The sequence below is a fragment of the Monodelphis domestica genome, chromosome 2, assembly GCF_027887165.1.
Source record: "Monodelphis domestica isolate mMonDom1 chromosome 2, mMonDom1.pri, whole genome shotgun sequence".
Classification (NCBI taxonomy): Eukaryota; Metazoa; Chordata; class Mammalia; order Didelphimorphia; family Didelphidae; genus Monodelphis; species Monodelphis domestica.
The window spans coordinates 269,925,170-269,945,875 of NC_077228.1; the positions used below are offsets into that span (position 1 = coordinate 269,925,170).

The 20,706-nt window shown below is 45.3% G+C and overlaps 2 protein-coding genes across 3 annotated transcripts in view; one reads left to right on the forward strand and one right to left on the reverse strand.

The window, feature by feature from the left end:
• BAK1 (BCL2 antagonist/killer 1) overlaps window positions 1-20,706 on the reverse strand; it is a 23,264-nt gene continuing 2,558 nt past the window's right edge. The window contains exons 1-6 of one of the 2 annotated variants that reach the window (XM_007483686.3): window positions 12,543-12,709; window positions 7,616-7,685; window positions 6,399-6,534; window positions 4,258-4,401; window positions 2,081-2,261; window positions 1-1,598 (exon numbers count right to left, since the gene is read on the reverse strand). In XM_007483686.3, coding sequence (XP_007483748.1) covers window positions 1,494-1,598; window positions 2,081-2,261; window positions 4,258-4,401; window positions 6,399-6,534; window positions 7,616-7,664 — 615 coding nt within the window. In that variant the 5' untranslated portion in view covers window positions 7,665-7,685; window positions 12,543-12,709 and the 3' untranslated portion in view covers window positions 1-1,493. Of the gene's footprint in view, window positions 1,599-2,080; window positions 2,262-4,257; window positions 4,402-6,398; window positions 6,535-7,615; window positions 7,686-12,542; window positions 12,710-20,706 lie in introns of those variants that run through there. The other variant, XM_056818047.1, reaches the window with a different exon arrangement.
• The window catches only part of LOC103103310 (gametogenetin-binding protein 1-like), a 21,322-nt gene continuing 17,006 nt past the window's right edge, over window positions 16,391-20,706 (forward strand). Inside the window, exons 1-4 of the mRNA XM_007483687.3 lie at window positions 16,391-16,956; window positions 17,556-17,674; window positions 18,351-18,445; window positions 18,789-18,945. Coding sequence (XP_007483749.1) covers window positions 16,493-16,956; window positions 17,556-17,674; window positions 18,351-18,445; window positions 18,789-18,945 — 835 coding nt within the window. The 5' untranslated portion in view covers window positions 16,391-16,492. The remainder of the gene's footprint in view (window positions 16,957-17,555; window positions 17,675-18,350; window positions 18,446-18,788; window positions 18,946-20,706) is intronic.

Genomic DNA, 20,706 nt, shown 5'->3' on the forward strand with positions numbered 1-20,706 from the left:
TTGTGGGATTGCACATTTATTATGAAATCACCTTAAGGTGCTCCTCAAGGCCACCGAAATGGCAGGCAGTTCAGAATCATTGGGGAGCAGGGTTGAGTTTTCGGTGTCTTTTATCCCTACCCCAGATAATTACACTGCCCATCTGGCTCTTGTTTGGGGGTTGAAAGAGTACCCCACAAATTGCATATTAGTGTACAGGCCCACCTTCCATAGATGTATAGAAACAGGGTCAAGGCTGAACTCCCTCCCCATTCTTTGGCCCAGGCAGCCTACATGACATCCTCTATTTTAAGCAAATATAGAGGTGTGGGGTAGAAGGGAAAATATAAGGCAATTCAGGGACTGAAGCAGGACTTGGGTCAAGGTCAGAATGGGGGAATAGGCTAGTTAACGGAACTATGAGAAGTGAGGGTTGGAACAAGCTAGGTGAAGGGTTGCCAAGTAAGCAAGCTAGACCCTGGGGTCTCCTTTTGGGGAAGTAAGGAGAGGTAGAGTCCCCACAGGCCAAAGAAACCTGAGATAAGGGCTACAAAGGCAGCCTCATCAGAGTTGGGAAGGGAAGCAGTAGCTTCAGGTTGCCATTCTGAGCCTCAGTTTTACTCTCTGTAAAATGAAGAGAATGGATTGGATAGTCTCTATGGTATTTCAGCTCTGCCCCTTTGAGTCTTTGAATCTAGCCCTGGCACTGACATTAAACTTATTACGGGAATAAGTGACTTCCCATCTTTTATGCCTCAGTTTCCTCCTCAATAAAATGAGGTTAGATTAAATCAATTCCAAGGTATCTTCCAATTTTAACCAACCTATAAAATATATCTAAGTTCTGCCACTAATTCACATGATTAAATCAATTCATTTTCTTCTCTAAGCCTCTATTTTTCACTTTGGAAAATGAGGGAATTGGGACTAGATGGTCACAAAAGATTCCAGCTCTAATATTCCACATTCTAACCCTGATTTTCATGTTCTTGGTGGGGAGTTTCCAATTAGCATCTGTTCTTGATAACTATTGACTATTGGCTGACATAATGCCTCTGCCCCACCCTACCCCCCAAACAGAGAGGGGAAAGGTAAGCAAATAAGCAATCTAAGCAAATATAAAAAAACCTAAACTAAACTAAAATACAAAAAAAAAAACCCTCTTCTCAGGGATTAGTGGTTTTAACCCACCTGCCTCCAGATGAATCAAGAAGTTGTGTGTGCATGTATGTTTTGAGGAGGGGGTAGAAGCTACACTCACACAGCTGTGGCCTCTTCTCTGACATGATGATGGATCGAAAAGAGAAGGACCTGTTAGCACCAATAAGAGCTACCCCTGGCTCCTATGAAGATGTCAGGGGACTTGAAGTAACCACCATCCCATTTGTTTGTCATAGAGGCTAGCAGAGGGCCTGACCCTTTTCATCCTGGAGGAGGAATTGGATAGGCCCAAAAGAGGATTGATGGGGGAGGCTCAGGCCTTGTGTCTTCACAAATGCCTCCCCCTCCTGGAGTCAAGGTTGGAAGAATCTTCGGATCAAGAAGCGAACAAAGAGGACCACACCCAAGACTGTCACCACGTACAAGATAGAGTTGTTGGTGAGGTTCAGGGCTGCCACCTAGGGATGAGATGGGCAACACCATGAGGTGAGGGGCAACATGGGAGGATAGAAGGAGAAATCCACAGTCAACTACCCCACCATCATCACCACCAGTCCCCCAGCCCATTTCCTGGACTCTACTTTGATTTCTGAAACATTTCGCCTTTCTCTCTTTTCTTTTCTTCTTTTTTATTTCCCCCTTTTTATGTTTCCTCTTTCCTTTCTTTTCATTTTTTTCTTTTCTTCTTTTTTTAAACCCTTGCCTCCCATCTTAGAATCAATATTTTGTATTAGTTCCAAGGCAGAAGAGATTAGGCAATGGAGTTTAAATGACTTGCCCAGGGTTACATGGCTAGTTGTGTTTAAGGCCAGATTTGTACTCAGGATCTCCCTCTCTCAATCCACTGAGTCACTCAGCTGCTCCCCACAACCCTTTCCTTCTTTTCCTCATCACTGTTCTCTCTCCCTATGCCTCCCTCCCCCCAGGGCCCCATGCTCACCCAGCCCCCATTCTGGGCAATCCAGCGGGCAATGCAGTGATGGAGCATGAAATCAGCCACAAAGTGAGCCACTCGGCCCAGGAAGCCGGTCAGGCCCCGCTGATAAACATGTAGTGCCAACCGGTAGCCAAAGCCCAGCAGGGCCACCACTCGGCCCCAGTTGATGCCGCTCTCAAACAGGCTGTGGGGGGCAGAAATTCTTGAGTCAGTCTTTTCTCTTCTTATCCCTTCCCCTTAGTCCTACCCCCTGACTGGAGACTAGAGAAGGATGCTCAGGTGTATGCCACAGCAGCCTGAAGGAAGGAGGTAGGGAGCATCTCTCTCACCACCCAGGCTTCTCCCTGGGGTTGGGGAGAGACTGTGTCTGTCAGTTCCTGGAGAAACGGAGGGCCACCCATAATGTGGGACAGCAATGCCTGCTGAGAGGTCCCCTCCAAAGGATGCCATCATCTTAGTGAAGCAGCTCTTGACCATTTGGGAGTGTAGTCCAGATCCCCATTTATTCAAACCCACTGAGCCTCAGTTCAAGCAAGCATTTATGAATTGCTGGTTAGTGCCCAGGCACCCTGGATTCAAATGCAAGGAAAACAGCAATGCTTCCTCTCCAGGAATTTACATCCTAATGGAGCAAAACTCTGAGTCTGGCTCTCCTGAAGGGACAGCATCTGGGCCTGAGCCCCAAAGAGGCCAAAAGCTGGGCACAGCTAGATCCCCTCCCAGGTTGGTGGTTAGAGACAGTCTCTCCCTGCCACCTACCCACCCACCAGCATTCAACTTGCAGGTCATTTCCAGTACAGTGATGACTCCCACCATTGCTCCCAGTACAGAGTAGCCAAAAGAGAGAGCAACAAGGGAGGGAAGGAGAGTCTGAGGCATCATGGGGGGAGGGAGAAGGAGGAAGGGGAGTTACCTGCAAGCCGAGGAACCACTGCTAGCCTGACATCCCACAGGGACAGCAGGAAGAAAGAGGATAGAAGAGGAGGTTAGGTCCTGGGAAGCTCAAGTGGGAATGAGGGGAACACCTCAGGGAATGGGGAATGGCCCCCACTCACTCCCCTGAGTATCACATTCCCTGCCCACCCCTGGAATCTGAGCCAACAAACATCTATTCCTAATGTCAACAGTAAACTTAACCCTAATGAAGGATAAGGTAGCTTTTTGTTGTTGTTGTTCAGCTATTTCAGTCATGTCTAACTCTTCTCGACCACATTTGGGATTTTCTTGGCAAAGATACTGGAGTGGCTTTCAGTTTCTTTTTCCAGTTCTTTTTACAGATAAAGAAACTGAGGCAAACAGGGTAGAATGACTTGCCCAGGGTCACACATTCGTAAATGTCTGAGGTCAGATTTGAACTCAGGAAGATAAGCCTAGTCCTGACTCTAACTGTAATGATAACCCTGATCTAAGTGTCCAGTGTTACAACAGCTCTCATTCCTCATTCCTATTTTCAGGGGATGGAGGGGGTTTTTAGGGTCAGCTGTCTTTAGGGCTCAAACTCTTTTGCTGCTTGTTCAATGGAGACTGGGCTAAAAGCAATCCCTCCTACTCCATCCCTATCCCACAAATTCATGAAGGAAGTCTGTTGTTTGGAAGACCATGGGATTTAGAGCTGAACAAATCCAATAATCCATCTGGAACTATTCAATCCAACCTCTAATCCTACAGATGAAGAAGAAATGACTTCCCCAAAGTCACACAATTAGCAACAAAATCAGAATGAAAACTGTGGTTTCCAAATAGCAAACACACTGTACTTTCCTTTTTATTATCTTGCTTCTCAGGGGAAACAAACAAAAGAGGGAGCCAACCACAGGGAGTGACTGCCTACTCTTGCCCTCCTAACCCTCCTACTTCTGTTCCGGTAGGGCTTTTAAGGTTCACAAAGGGCTTTCCTCACCACAGCTTATGAGGGACAGATACCCAGTTTTCACAGATTCTCAGGAACACAGCCCCTCATGCTCCCAGGGGCAAGGCGTACATTTGTACTCAAATCCTAGCCATGGGGGAGAGGTGGGGAGCTGGGGCTATAGAAAGGGGTACGCCATATAGCAATAGGACAGCACAGAAGCCACACAGGGAGAGAAATTGCCACTGAGACTTGGACAGGGCATAGAAGGGGAAGGAAGGAAAAGGAGTTACTACAAAGCAACCTTGGAGGATTTGGGGGAAGTGAATACCTGGAGGCGATCTTGGTGAAGTACTCATAGGCAGTGTCGGGGGTGGGCTGCAAATGCTGCAGCATGGCCTTGAATTCTGAGTCATACCTACGACTGATGTCATCCCCGATGACGGCAAGCTGTCGGCCCACCTGCTCGGTGGTGCTGGGGCAATGACAGATAAAGAGAGGAGGTCAGGACTGCCACAAGAAGAGCTCTTAATTTGCACCCTAATCTTTGGAAGATAATTCCACACCCCAAAGTGGAGGACTCTGATCTGCAAACAAGTGCTGTGGAAGCCTAAAGATTCTAGAAGTTGGGGGGGGGGAGATGGTTGAGGGCAGAGGAGTTGTCAAGCAGTTTTGCATGCATGAGCAAGTATAGAAAAGGGACAAGAGAAGGAGAAGAACTTGAAGAAGGAGTGTATGTGTGTGTGCCCGAATGTGTGCAAAGGAAATATGCTAGACAGGAAGCCTTTCCAGTTGAACCCTGGTTGCCAGGGCTGAGGCTCTCCTCTCTTTCTAAGTTCTTCCTTTTTCTGGCTTCAGAGTTCATCTCTATTCATCTTACTTGTAGTCTATCTAAGCTAACATCCCCCATCCTTCCCTATGGATGCCATCAAGTCAGGCTCCTGATTATATAAGCTCTTCTTTTTTTTTTTAACCCTTACCTTCTGTCTTAGAATTGATAGTAAGTACTGGTTCCAAGATAAAAGAGTAAGGGCTAGGAAGTTGGGGTTGAGTGATTTGCCCAGGGTCATACAGCTAGAAAATGTCTGAGGACAAATTAGAACCCAGGACCTCCCAGCTCCAAGCCTGACTCTCAGTCCACTGAGCCACGCAGCTGCCCTAGGGCAGGTTCTTGATGTCTCCCCTCCTTCTTATGCCTTCCAGTTCTTAAAATCAGAGTATTTGGAGCCTTCAAAGGAAGGGATCTTAGGGATAGCCTGGGACCAGTTGCCATGATCCCTGGAGATGGCTATACCTATAACAACTTATCTGCCAATACTCCAAACCAGCTTCAAAGTTCATCTTCTATATTTCAAAGTTCATCTTCCACTCTGTACCTTCTTGGTGATTCTGAAGCTTGACTCACTGGCAGGGACCAAGCAGCATTGATACCTTTCCTGTGTTAAACCATTTCTGTTTACCCATCTAGTTTTTTTGATACTTTCCTCCCAACCCTGCCCTTCTTCCTGACTTGGTTCCCTTTTAGTGGTTACCCCACAATCTTCCTTACAATTTAATAATGTTGTTATTTAGTTTTTTCCATTGTACCTGACTCTTTGTGACTCCATTTTAGGTTTTCTTGGCAAAGACTGGAGTGGTTTGCTGTTTGTTTGCTTTTTTAAACCCTTCTCCATTTCATTTTACAGAGAAGGAAACTGAGACAAACGGGATTGAATGACTTGCCCAGGGTTACACATCTAGTAAGTGAGGCTGGATTTGAAGTCAGGTCTTCCTGACTCCAGGATTGGTGCCCTATACTAGATAGATAGATAGATAGATAGATAGATAGATAGATAGATGGATAGCTAGATAGATGGATAGACAGATAGACAGATTAGTTAGATAGATAAATAGGTAGATAGATGGATAGATAGACAGATGATAGATAGATAGATAGATAGATAGATAGATAGATAGATAGATAGATGGAGATAGATAGATAGATAGATAGATAGATAGATAGATAGATAGATAGATGGATAGCTAGATAGATGGATAGACAGATAGACAGATTAGTTAGATAGATAAATAGGTAGATAGATGGATAGATAGACAGATGATAGATAGATAGATAGATAGATAGATAGATAGATAGATAGATAGATAGATAGATAGATGATGGATAGACAGATAGACAGATTAGTTAGATAGATAAATAGGTAGATAGATGGATAGATAGATAGACAGATTGATAAATAGACAGGGTAGATGGGTAGGTGGATAAATAGATAGAGATAGCTAGATAGACAGATAGGTAGAAAGATAGATTGGGTTAGATAGAAAGATAGATATAGAGAGGAATGGATAGATGGAGGGAAGGGCCATTTTATCACTGAATGGTTTTGTGCATACATGCATGTATATGTGTGTGTGTTTGCACACATGGGGAAGTGCTTGCCTGTGCCTCTTGGGACACCTGCTTCCCCCCCTAACCTGCTGAGCTCTTGGGGTAGGGTATCCATCTCTGGGTCTGCAGGGACAGCTTCTCCCTCAGTTTCCTGCTCTTGTTGGTGGCGGTAGTAGACATAGCTTCGGAAAACCTCTTCAGTCTCTCGGGCCACCTGTTCCTCTGTGAACCAAACCCTCGTGTTAGGGCCAGGTAAGAAGTGGAGGGTGAGGCATTTCATTCTGCTTCCCCATCCTACCTTTTTTCCACAAGGGTCTAATGCTATCTCTTTTTCTTTTAGGGAACAGATCTGAAAATACAGACTACAAAATATCTAAGCTGGAAGGGAGAACTTAGCCCAACCTTCTGAGTATGCAGACAAGGAAACTCAGGCTCAGAGAGGGGGGAAAGGGAGGGATTTATCCAAGCTTATATTGGCAGTAAGTGGTCTAGGCTTTGAACTCAGATCTCTGCCTTGAAATCTAAATGTGATTTCCCCCTGCACTTTGCTGCTTCTCAGTTCTGTGTTTCTTTATTCTCTTTGTCTTTAGCTAATCATTTTGTGTCTAGGGAAGCATGCTAGAGAAGCAAGGTACCTCCCTTACCCCTAGAACTCTGGCCCATAACCAACTCCACTGATTTTTCTTTCTTCCCAGAGACCACAGAAGTACATGAGATAAGTCAAATCACAGCAGCCTGGTGCTTCCCCACCCAGAAGAGGCAAAAAGATAAACCCTACGTGTAGTTCCACTTTCACAAACCCACAAAACATTTAGTTTTTCCCATCTTAGGAGGGGTCATTAACACTAAGGAATTAGCATTAAAAGCAGGTTCAAGGGGCAGCTAGATAGCATAGTCAAGCACAGGCTTGATGTCAGGAAGACCTGGGTTCAAATAGGACTTCAGACACTTCCTAACTGTAGGGCCTTGGTCAAGTCATTTACCCCACCCCTCATTGTCTAGCCCTCTCCACTCTTTTGTCTTAGAATTGATACTAAGGGGGAAGCTAGGTGACTCAGTAGATAGAGTCAGGTCTAGAGATGGAAGGTCTTGGGTTCAAATTTGACCTCAGACACTTCCTAGCCCTTGCTGCTCTTCTGTCTTAGAACTGATAATAAGACAGAAGAGTTAAAAAAAGAAGCAAACTCAAAAAAGTCAAGTTGGTCCTACGCAGTTCCTACTCTTAACCCCAATTCCTGCCTCATCTCTTCTCCCTCCTAGAGGTATTCCCAAGAGTTAGAAGGTAGGAGGTGAATACTCTTACCTGCAGTAGATGATGGGGCTCGAACCCGGTTCACCTGCCTAGAAGCCATGCTGTAAGGGATGGTGCCAGCCTGGGACACAGGAAGAGTGATGTTGGGAGAGAAAAAAATTGGTTTCTAACTTTTCAGTAGGAAATGAGCTGGGTACCCTAACTGCCCGCATGCACAGTAACATCCTGGATAATGTAGTATGTGAGGAATTCCTGGTCCATAACCTAGCCCAGGCCCCTCCATCACCCCTGCACCACAATAACCTAGCAGGGCAGGATTCCTTTGTTTGAACCTCCCAATCTGGACCTCCCAGTAATGAGGCAGGGCAGAGGAGGGAAGAGAAGAAAGGGAGAGATGATGGAGAGGAGTGGGGAGGCCATAGGATCAAAGCACCTGGGACTGAGAGGGATACACTTAAGGCGTCATCTAATCCAAATCCCTCCTCTTGGATATGGAAAATGAAGAGTTAACTGCTTGGGACTTGTCCAAGGTCATGTAGATACTGAGTGGCAAAACTAGGATTTGAATTCAGTTCCTCTGCTCCTAATTCCAGCTCTCTTTACATGACTTCCATCATACTCCAGCCTAGGTGAAATCTGGTAAACATCCCAGGTAGTGGGGGACAAGGGGAGGTACAGAAGGAAGGGGCAAGAGGCTGTTGTGAGGATTTTTGGGTGAGGGTGGAGGTAAATAATGCTATCAACCAAGCATTTACTATTGTCTTGAATTGCATTGCTATGGCCTTCTCCACATCCTGCTTTGGGCCACAGAGAAGTTCCACCCCTCTCTTGGACCTCCTCCCCCCAGTCAGGGACCTCAGTAATACTCTGATCTCTCTCACCTAGAACTCCACTAATTCTTTCCTTTTTATTGTTAATAATGACAGCTAGCAGCTTGAAGGTTTGCAAAAGGTCATCTTGAACATCTCATTTTGTCTCACATAAACTCAGAGGGGTTGTCCTATTATTATTACTATTCCCACTACTATTATTAGTAATATTATTATTATTTTGCAGATGAGAGAACTGAGGCAGGCAGAGGTCAAGTGACTATTCAAGTTTCTGAGACAAGATTTGAATTCAGCTTTGCACTACCTAGCTGTCTTGATTAGTGTAGAAATCTTTTCTCTACTTAGATTGAGCTGCTTACAGGTTTCTTGAGAGTAGGGCCCATGTCCCATCTTTGTTACCATCAAATATACAGTAACAGTCGCTCTTAATGTTTTTCAGATTTCTGAGTGAATGTTGCTCCATTGATACAAAGAGACCTATACTTATGGGTCATGGTTGGGTCTTGCCAAGGATGACTCAGTAAACCATCTATTTTTTTTTCTAGGAGACCCTGTAGAAACTGGCACCCTCAGGTTTGGAGATCTCATTACTAACATGTTTATGGGCATGATGAAAAATTTTCAGTCAGTCTGGAAGCAAACAAAAAGGAAAACTCCAAGCCAATCACAGGAATATTGAGAGAGATCAGTGTCTCGCACCTAAGACCCTTGAATGAGAGTTTCCCATCCTTTATATACCCTAACATTACATTGTACACCATCTCAAGAGGCTGCACAAATAAGTCAACCCTTTTGGTTATCCATTCTGGCCAGCAATTCTGGGACAGTTCACACCTCCTGCACTTGGGGTGGTGTTCTACTTCCTTGAAGGGGTGCCTCAGTTTCTTATTGTGTCCTGATTCATTAGGATGTCCCTTAAGATGATACCATAGGTCACAACCTCAGTCATGAAAGGTCCAAGACCATTGCTGCTCCCCTAGATATGCCCTATGGTCAGGAAAGGTCCAAAGCCCCCACCAGTCATTCAGATATACTCTGTATGGTAGTCTAAGATGGCAGACCTTCTGCTTAGAGGGCACAACCTGTCCTAAGAATGAATCACATCCTGTTGCAAAATGCTGGCTAAAGAAAGAAAAATAGCTAAATCTATTGTATTTTTTTTGCTTAATAATCTTATAGATTATATTTACTATAATTCTATTAATCACTAATCAATCATTATCCCAGCTTAATCACTTCCTTTGGCTAAATCCTGATTAATTCTAACACCTGAGGTCTTATTGAAAGGGGTCAGGGAGTCCCATTCTCTTCATGGCCCAGTCTCTCCAATATCATTAAGGAAGCATGTTCCATCTCCCTGATTCCCCAGCACAAGTCAGGAGAGTTGACAGGGCCAATCCAGTCATTTCTGCTTTAATTAAGGGTGAGAAGCCCAAGTAGCTTATCTAAGATCATGCAGTCAATTAATAAACTAGAACCTTCCTTTCTATAAAAATCACCCATAAATGTCTTTGAAGTGCTGCCCTGGTAGAGGATCCTGGGATAAAGATGAGAAGACAGAGGAGCATCCAGGGCAAAATGCACCCTAAAACCTTTCTCTGTATGCTTGAGGTCAGCAGGCCTACTCAGATTCACGCTTATGTCTCAATTTTGTAATCAAGAAGGTTAATTACAAATAATAAATAATAGTTCATAGTGGGCAGCTGGGTGGCATAGTAGATAGAGCACTGGACTTTGAATCAGGAAGACTCATCTTTCCTGAGTTCAAATTCAGCCTCAGACAATATGACCATGAGCACATCACTTAACCTTGTTTGCCTCAGTTTCCTCAACTGTAAAATGATCTGGAAAATAAAATGGTAAACCACTCTAGTAGGTCTGCCAAGAAAACCCCAAATGGGGTCACAAAACATAGGACACAACTAAAACAAAACAATAATGACATATTTGGATTATAGGATCTGAAAGGAATGTTAGTGGCTACCCTTCTCATTTTATATATGAGGAAACCGAGGCCCACATAGGGGAAGAGACTTGTCCAAAGACACCTATAGTAAAAAAGCAGGGGCAGGATTTGGAACTAGTTTTTTTTACTCCAAATCCAATAGTCTTCCCAATCCATCCCCCACTTTAAAGGGTCTTCCCAAGCTATCCTCCTGTCTGAAGGATTGGGAAGACCCTATTGGATTTATTGGTTTACTAGTTCCTGTTCCATAATCACCCCATGCAATAAGCAAGGCAAGTATTATAATCATCCATTTTTTTGGATGAGGAAACTGAGTCTCAAAGATACCCTGTATCACATGGATACTAAGCTAGAACCTGGGCCCTCTGTTTCCAAGTCCAGTGTAATTTCTTTCAGGCTAAAGGACACAAGAAAAAGCAATTGAGATAGGAGATCCTTAGGGCTTGTATGTCTCTTCCCCAAAGCCTCAGAAAATCCTTGGGGCACCTCTGCCAGGCCTAAACATTACCCCACCATCCTGGGCCACTTTGCCAGCCTGCTAATGAGAGGTTGAAAGTGTCTACAGAGCAGCCCATGGAACCACTTGGAGAACTTTTTTCTAGATTCTGGAAGCCTTAGATGGGACCAAGGGGAAGAACCCCTCCAAAATGCTTCTCTGGCCTCTCACCATAGTGCCCCACCCTGCCTGGCATGTGATGTCACCCATCATGCACCTGTGCCACCACCTTGTCCGTCTATTTCCTGCTTACCACTTCCCTACTCATTCCGTGTTTCTTCTTCCCCCTACCCCTATTCTTTGGACCCCAAAGGGGGAAGGGACCAAATTTCCTGAACTTGAGATATTTCACTTTCAGTTTAGGGGCTTATCATCGAACCTTGCTCTTTGCCTCAGCAGCTGCCACCATATCTTCCATCCATTCCATCACACCAAGGCTGCAATTCCCCACCCCATTCTCAGGGAACCCCAGGCCCCTATCCCAACAAAGCTCTAATTCCTGATGGCCCTTATTTCATAGAATTTTAGATTCAGAGATGGCAGGGAAATTAGAAATCATCTAATTTAACTCCATTTTATAGATGAGGAAACCGAGGTCCATAGAGTCCAAGGGATTTGTCCATGGTCATACAGGCAGCTTGGGATCTGAATCCTGATCCTCTTACTACAGTACTGCACCCACTGTTTATGCTCCCCTCCTTCAGGACAAGAGCCATTTTGGAAGAAGTTCCCTCTGGTTTCACCCCCAAGGTACCCTAATTTAAGGGACCAGGAAGCCTGAGAGTCTCAAGTTTTCTCCTCTTTCAATGACCATCTTCCCCAACTCCCCAAACCAAGCTGTCAAGTATATTGAGATCAAGGGATTTACACCAGAGTCAGGCCTCATTAAAACAGACCTTTGCCTGCCACCCCCACTCCCATTCGGTTCCAGAGAAGTTTGTAACACCTTCTGATAAAGCTTTCTTTTCTTCCATCCTCCCCACTCTACTGGTCTCTAACTATGACACCCCATGAGGAGCAGAGAGCCTCCCCAAGACTGTGGTGTACTTTCAGGACCCCAACAACGGGGCTGATTCCAAAGGAGGATTCCAGGTCCAGAAATACCCCCTTTGCCCTGCCAGTGACCTAGCTCTGAAGAGTGTGTTTTGGGGGGCAGGGGAGCCAGGAGAGGTCTTGGTTTCAGAGCCTCAGATTGTCCCCATTTAATGCCAACACTTCTCTTCCCCTTGGGTTCAGAGCAGTTTAGGAGGAGACATCTGGGGAGGGGTGTCCAGCTAGGGGTATACAGCCCCTACTAAGCTTCTCCCCTGCTTTGCCTTGGCTCCCCCCTCTAAGAGACCCAGGAGGCCTTACTCAGGGAGCACTACAAGTTTGGAGCCCGAGGGCATGAAAGTCAGGCAAACTACCCAAGGAGTGGGAGCCCCGACTCAACTCACAGCCCAGGCAGAGGCTGGCTTGGCAGGGCCCTACAGGTACAACCATGGGGTCAGTGGCACTGGTCCACTCCGGAGAGCTTCTCCTTGGGCCAGCGAGGGGTGATCTCTATATCCTGGGGAGGGGGGGTCAGGTCTTTCCACCCCAGCTCTCATAACCAGGCAGAGATCCTAGACAGGGTGGGGATGGGACGAGGCTCTGTGCCTAATGTCCCGGGTCCCAAAGGATTAGGGGTGATGGGGCGGGACTCACCCTGGGACCGCTGCCCTGGTGTCCCCAGGAACAGAAACCCTAAGGCCCCGGCTTACGGAACCGGCAGCTGCGGGCGGTGGTAGTAGCAGGAGCAGCAGGAGCAATGGGTCAGTCCATCCCCCTGCTCCCAGACGCTTCTCTTTCCTGCTTAGCTCAGGTCCAATCACAGAGTGCAGGGGCTGGGGAGGTCCCTCCTCTTTTCAGGGAGAAGTTGCACTTTGATGGCTATTGGCTAGCTCTCTCCTTGTAGGAGTGTCAAGGAGCCCCGAGAGCAGAGAGGATGGTGGACTCCCTCTAGAGGCTCCTTTTCAGGGAGCAACTGATGGTCTGACTCCCCACCCCCTTGTAAGAGTGTCCTGGGGGCCTGGAGAGCCTTCAGGCTCATGTAGCGGCCCTTCAGGAACATCTCACTTCCCCCTGGCTCCTACCACGAATTTCAGGGCTGGTCAGAGAAACAGTCCGTGGGAATACATGATTCTCCTTGACTTTGTCTTCCTAACTTAGCCCTTCTTGTCCTAGCCCCAGCTTCTCCCACGCTCTCTGCTATCTCAGACCTCTTCTCCCTTTAGGCAGCCAACAGATCAAGCATTTGGTGAACTTCTGTGAGCAAGGTCTGTGCCTGAGTTGTTTGAGGACATGAATCTAAGTCTTTGCCTCCCAGTTTATTGTCTAACTGGAAGGGCAACAAGAATAATAATGGCATAATGGACCAAACCCTGGGCTTGGAGTTGGGAAGACCCATCTTCCTGAGTTCAAATGAGGTGTCAGATGGCCTTGTGTGACTCAAAGAAAAGACATCTCCAAACTCTTCTCTTTTACCTTCCTCCAAGGAAGACTTTCATTTCTGTCAGGAGGGCAGCAAGAAGTTAGTGTCAGAGACCACCTCTCTGCTTTCTTGTGAGAAAAAGGGAATTCCTTAATTAGGGTTCATTTAGGAGATACATTTGGGTTTGATCTAATTTTTGATCACTTTATATATTTTGGGGGGAAGGGGAGTCCCAAGAAACCTATTTATTCAAATTATACCAAGTCAAAAATCAGAGAAGGCATAAATAGGTGAAGTTATCCCAGAAAATACAAAGTGAAGGAGTTCTCCCTTTAGGAGTGAGATAGCTCAGCTCAACAAAGAGAAAGGATCCTAGATCTAACCCAAGGGGAAGCTCCTGGAAGCCTCTAGAGTAGCAAGCTGGGAATAGGAACATGATGGAGACTGCCTGCTCCTCTTATGTCTTCCCAGAGTTGTTTCCTTCAGCACCTTGAAGTGGAGTTGACCCCTTCTATCATCTCTCTCAAAGCTAGAAACCAGAAGTAGGAAGCACCTCAGCACCCAAAGACTTCAAGGTTGAGAAGTCCCCAAGGAGACTGGTAAATGCTTGAGTTCTCGCCCTGAATGCAAGCATCTCCACCAATAAAGAGAGAGTTCCATACCAATGGGCTTCGGGAAAGAGGTTCCATTCATGAAGCAGAAGAGAGTCTGGACCTATGATTTAACTGCTAGAATAAACATTTTCTACCCCTGTATGTTACTAACTGTGTGACCCTGGGCAAGTCACTTTATCCTGTTTGCCTCAGTTCTCTCATCTGTAAGGATGAGCTGGAGAAGGAAAGAGCAAACCATTCCAGTAATCCTTTCCAAGAAAACCCCAAATGAGGTCACCAGACACCACTGAAAAAGACTAAACAACAAATCATTTTATGCTAACACCTATTCTGTGACTTATATTCTTTGAGAGCTGCCTCGGGGCCTTGAGAGGTTAATGAGTCAGCCAGAGTCACAGGACCAGCAGCTGTCAGAGGCTGAATTTGAATCCGTATTTTTTTCAATTGGAGCCCAGCTCTCTCGGCACTCTTACACACTTTCTCTCCATTACAGGGCATCCCTGGTTACTCTTTCCAGTACCAGCTGTACATTCATTCATATGCAACTGGCTTTGGTTGGAGACTTGGTTATGCTAATAGCTTCCCTAGGTAGCTAGGTTGCATAGAATGCTAGGGCCAGGAATCAGGAAGACCCATCTTCCTGAGTTCAAATCTGGCCCAAGACACTTAATAGCTATGTGACCCTGGGCAAGTCACTTCACCCTGTTTGCCATATTTTCCTCATTTAAAAAAGAGCTGGAGAAGGAAATGGCTAACCACTCCAGTATCTCTGCCAAGAAAACCTCAAATGAAGTCAAGAAAAGTTGGACATGACTTGAACAACAACAGGTGGCACAGTGGTCACTGAGTTAGAAGACCTGAATTCAACTCTGACCTCAGAGACTTATTAGCTATGTGATTCTGGATAAGCTGCTTAACCTCTGCCTGCCTCAGTTTCCTCAACTGTAAAATGGGGATAATAATAGGACCATCTCCTGAGGTTGTTATAATGATCAAATGAGATAACATATATATATATGAAAGCTCTTAGCAAAGTGCCTGGCCTAAGCACTTAAAAATTCCTTTCTTTTCCACTCTATTTCTTGTCTGTACAATTTTTTTTTACATGTATCTCCTTCATTTGAGTGTGAGCTCCTTGAAGGCAGGGACTATATTTTTCCTTCTTTGTATCTATATCACTTAGCACAGTGCCAGCACATAGAAAGAAATTTATAAATGTTTGTTGATTGTCTAGGAAGTAGGATGGATTCAGCTTCAAGTCTTCCAAATTTGAATCTAGCATTTCTTCCTTGGTAGTTGATTTGTTGCCCTTCATATTGCAAATATTTTTCTCTTCATTTTATAGATGGGGGAAAAGTTCTGAGGGCATCTGTAACATAATAAAATTGTATACCTAGGGGCAGCTAGGTGCCTCAGTGGATAGAGACCCAAGCCTGGATATGGGAGGTCCTGAGTTCAAAACTGACTTCAGATACTTCCTAGTTGTGTGACCCTGGGCAAGTCACTTAACCTCAATTGCCTTGGCCTTATTGTTCTTCTGCTTTGTAACAGATACCCGGTATTGATTCTAAGAAGGCAAAGGTTTAATTTTTTTAAAAGATCCTTTGGCTAGAGGTAGAGTGATATAGTAAAAGGAAAATGGAATCCCAATTCAAATTCTAGCTGTTACTTAGTATCTATATGACCTTGGAAAAGTTATATTCCTCCAGACTTTGGTTTTCTCATCTGTAAAATAAGGAGACTGGAGTCCTTTCTATATTTAAATCTATGTCCCTGTGAAAACTCTGTTCTCTTAACTCCTTTGCAAGGCAGTTGGTACTAATGTTAGGGTCATACCTCCCATTTAACAGATGAGAAAATTAAGGTGCAAAGAAATGAAGTGATTTTAAAAAAAACCTTACCTTCTGTTTTAGAGTCAATACTGTGTATTGGCTCCAAGGCAGAAGAGTGGTAAGGACTAGGCAATGGGAGTTAAATGACTTGCCCAGGGTCACCTAGCTAGGAAGTATCTGAGACCAGATTTGAATCTAGGACCTCCTTTCTCTTAGGCTGATTCTTAATTCATTGAGCCACTTAACTGACACCAAATGAAGTGATTTTATCTAAGGTCACTAGGGTTCGGGGACAAGTTTCCACATTCCAGACCCAGTATTCTTTCTACTACATGACTCTGTCTATCTTTTAATGATATATGGATCTATCTATCTAGCTATCAATCTATCTATTATCTAACCATTATCCATCCTTTCATTTCTCTATTGATCATTTTTCTATCTATCCCTTCATCCCTCTCTTCTATCCATTTATCTATTTATCCATCTATCTGTCTATTTGTTAATACCTCAAATACTTTCCTAAATTTTCAGATACTTCTCTTGTGTCTATACTGAACTTCTGAATCCCTGATCACCTCATGCCCTGGATCTAGAATCTCTGGAAGGTTCCAGTTGGAGGTTTAAATTTGAAAACTCTCTCTCCTGTTCTTAAGCAGTTGGATCTGTGTGGCAGCAGTCAGCCTTCTCTCAGCTCCTTCTCTTTGACACAACCACTGTCTCATCTTCCCCCTACGGATGGAGCTCCCAGCACCAGTGACTCCCAGCTCCAGTCGTTCCTCAGTGCTCCGTTTCTTCAGGAGCCTAGTAGGGGGCAAAAGCAGTCATCAAGACCCTGACCAGACCCTGGTCTTGGGCAGAAGCCATAGCCTCCGGGAACAGGATGTCATCCCACTGATGGGGAAGCAAAATACCCCAGGGCCTAGTCAGGAGGAACTGGTTCTGGAGGCCAAGATGCCCCATACCCTCCACCTGTCAAGACCCAAGGGTTCTCATCACCCATCTCAGATGGATGTTGCAGGACTGGGAATGGGGGACTCTGGCACCCATTCTCCATCAGAGCTCCAAGAGGATGGAATTCAGGGCCCTGAGGAGAAGCAGGCACTGGTGGTTGTAGGACAGGACCTACCCATTGACCTTTTGGAGAAAGAGAAAGAGGAAGAAGCTGGAGAAGCCTCAGGCGATATGGGGACTATGGGCAGGTAGGGAAAGGTCTAAGAGAATCAGAGTGGCCTGGGAAGAGCAAGAAAGATTTGGAGACCAGGGGGTCTTGGGCAATTGGTTATCAATGGGATCCCAGTCTCTGATAGCTTAAATCTCTCCATCCTTTCCACCAGGCTCTCTTTGTTTCCCCAAGTCTGCTGAAGTTTATCTAAATCTTTCCCTAGGAGTCTAGTATTCCTGTCTTATCACTAACAGTTCCTGAGAAGTGAAATCTTGAGTCTGGCTTGATTTTAATCACCATCACTAATTTTCTTGACCTTTTTCTGGTAGTAGTACCTTTTTAGCTCTATCCACCTCCCCAAAGACCAAAGAAATCCTTATAGCAGATGTGGACAATGTGGGAATCTGAATGTGTCTGGACTGTGGGCTTATGGCCTTCAGGAGGGGAATTTAGGTTTCTTCTGATCCCTGAACCCAAAGGGTCCAGAGATAGGGAGAGAACTATGAGAGAAGGGAATGCTTTTCAGGAGTTTCAGGGAATAAGATATCTACCTTCTTTGTTCCCTTCCCTCTGTCTTTTTATTATTATCTCTGTCCCCACTTCAACCCCAACTTGCTAACTGTGCTTTGTGATCAGAGGGCCTTTTGGCCAGGCCATGTATGGGGAAGATGAAAACCTCCCGATGGCCATGGGGTCCCTGGAGATCAGCCCAGAGGCCTTCAAAGCAGAAGAAGAGAAGGAGTGTCTACTCCAGAGTGAGTAGGGTTGACTGATGATGGGAGGGAAAAGAGATAAGAGGTTCAAGCTGCCTGCTTTGCATTTTTTGCTTTGGGGCTGGGATGGGGGAAATGGCTGTCTCTCTGGTCCTAAGGAAGGGATAAGATTTGATGCCAAAGGGAAAAAGAAATGCAGGGGAAAAAATGCAACCGTTGACAAACTACAGAAATAAATATCTTCCCATTTCCTAAGATGGCAAGTTACAGGAGTCCTATGCTCTTGGGATTGGGAGAGTGGCATGGCTTTTGTAGAAAAATGAGGGGGAACTTAATTATTATTATAACTTATTTTGAAACCCTTACCTTCCATCTTAAGATCAATACTGGTTCCAGAGCAGAAGAGCAGTAAGGGATAGGCAATTAGTATTTATGACTTGCCCAAGGTCATATAGCTAGAAAATGTCTGAGGTCAGAGTTGAACCCAGGACCTCTCATCCCCAGGAGTAGCTCTCTATCCACTGAGTCACCTAGCTGCCCTGAATAACTTAAAAGACAGATAGACACTATGATACTCAGTTAAAAGGACCTCTTTCTTTCCCAAGTAGGACTTAGTATAGGACTTATGGTCCATATCCTTCTATATCCCATGTCCCTGTCCCCTCCTTCAGGCCCTGGCTCAGGGCTGTCCAGCTGTGATGGGCACTTCTCTCTGCAGAAGACCTTAGATTGGGCTCAGCAAAAGCTGAGGGAACCCCATGGAATCGACTCCTCAACATGTACAAGCAGCTTCGGAAGCCAGCAGCAACTAAGGTCTGTCTGAGGTACCATGAACGGGCCTAAATGGGAAATGATGATGATGACTGGCCCTTGGCCCCCCTTTAAAGCATCTCCTCCCCTCTGCTCACTCATACAACTTTCTTGACCCCCGCTGGAATACTTGTTTTGAGTCATAGGTCTCTGATGCCTTGGAGTTTGATAATTAAGTCATTTATTAAGCAACTTCTACACACTTGGCACTTGCATTCCTTCCTACATGTATGGGGACCAGTTCCATGAGCTGCCATACTTGATGACTTACTATCCTAGTACCTGACTTCTCACACCTCTGGCTTAGGGCCCCTGGAATCCTATACCCCTCAGTTCCCTCTAACAGGAAACCCTGACCCATCAGAAGAATGAGGAGGATGGAGCAGTAGAAGAGGAAGAGGAAGTAGAGGAAGAAGAGGGCAATTCTTTCAGTCTTAGTGTCCATGGTTTTGCCACTCTCCAGTCACCATTACACAAGACTTTCAAATCTACAGACACAGTGGGTAAGTAGCCTCCTCCTTTCCTTTCCTCTTAGATTCCCTCATCCTACTGGTAGAGACACAGAAGGCATCCTCACACATGTCCCTTCAGCCATGGCCCTTGAAGACTCTGTCCTTCCTTTCCATTTCCTTCTTTCCTTCCCTCCTCTCCATTTCTTTCCTCCCTCCTCTCCATTTCCTTCCTCCCTCCCTCCTTCTTCCCCTTCCTCCCTCTTTCCCTTCCTTCCTTCCTTCCTTCCTTCCTTCCTTCCTTCCTTCCTTCCTTCCTTCCTTCCTTCCTTCCTTCCTTCCTTCCTTCCTTCCTTCCTTCCTTCCTTCCTTCCTTCCTTCCTTCCTTCCTTCCTTCCTTCCTTCCTTCCTTCCTTCCTTCTTTCCTTCCTTCCTTCCTTCCTTCCTTCCTTCCTTCCTTCCTTCCTTCCTTCCTTCCTTCCTTCTTTCCTTCCTTCCTTCCTTCCTTCCTTCCTTCCTTCCTTCCTTCCTTCCTTCCTTCCTTCCTTCCTTCCTTCTTTCTTTCCTTCCTTCCTTCCTTCCTTCCTTCCTTCCTTCCTTCCTTCCTTCCTTCCTTCCTTCCTTCCTTCCTTCCTTCCTTCCTTCCTTCCTTCCTTCCTTCCTTCCTTCCTTCCTTCCTTCCTTCCCTCCTTTCAGCTTGTGGTGACAGAATTGGGAGTCAAATTGGGAGACTTGGGTCAAATCCTGGCTTTGGTTATGGTTTGTTGTCCTTCATACTACTGGAAGTGGATCAAAATGGCATCACTGGGTGATGTCTTTAGACTCATGCATAAATTGGATTTAAATGAGATAGAATTGCACAAAGTCATCAGCTTCACTCTCTCTTCCAAAGTCATTGAAGTCCAGTGGCAAGACAAAAGTCAGTATGACTGGCAATGGCCTGGGATGCCATGAATATCCTTGGATGTCTGACCTAGCTCTAAGCACTCTGTCATGCCTGCTTTTGTTGCTTTCAAGGCCATTAGAACAAATTGTTTTTTATTCAGCCCCTTCATCTTCACATGGTTGGTATAGATACCCCATTAACTCACTGATGGGTTTGAGGCCCATTGATTACCCTCAACTTGGTTATCCCATCTACCAAAATGGTTTATTTGAGGGTGGCTACTAGCATGGTACAGCTTCTTGGAGAAATGAGTATCTGTGTGACCTCTGTCAATAGCATATACAGTGTATTGCAAACCTTAAAACAATATACAAATGCTATCTTTGATTAAGTCATTTTCCATTTCTGAGTCTCAGTTTTTCTTTACATTAAACTTTGAGACTGGACTGGATCATACACTATCAGAGCTACAATGGCAATTCCCTCACTTTACAGATAAAGAAACTGAGGTCCATGGAGTAGGTGGCAGAGCTGGGATTAGAACTCAGGTCCTCTGATTCTAAATCAAACACTCTTTCCATTGTTCTTTGCTGCTTTGCCTGCCTTATTTATTTCTTCAGGTTTGCTAATTCCTAGAAAGAACAATCTACTTCTTTCCCCATTTCCTCCATTGAGCCCTATCCCTGTCTGTCTCTCTCCACTACCAGGAGGATACTTATCGGTTTCTTTCATTGGTTTCTTCTAGTTGGCTATGCCTTCCCTATCTTAGGCACAGAGGTTCTACAGATAAGGAAAACTCGGAGACTCAATGTGCTCTCTGGGCAGTGAGGTGATACAGTGTATAGAGTGTCAGGTCTACAGTTAGCAAGACTCATCTTTCTGAGTTCAAATCCAGTCTTAGATACTTACTAGCTGTGTGATTGTGGGCA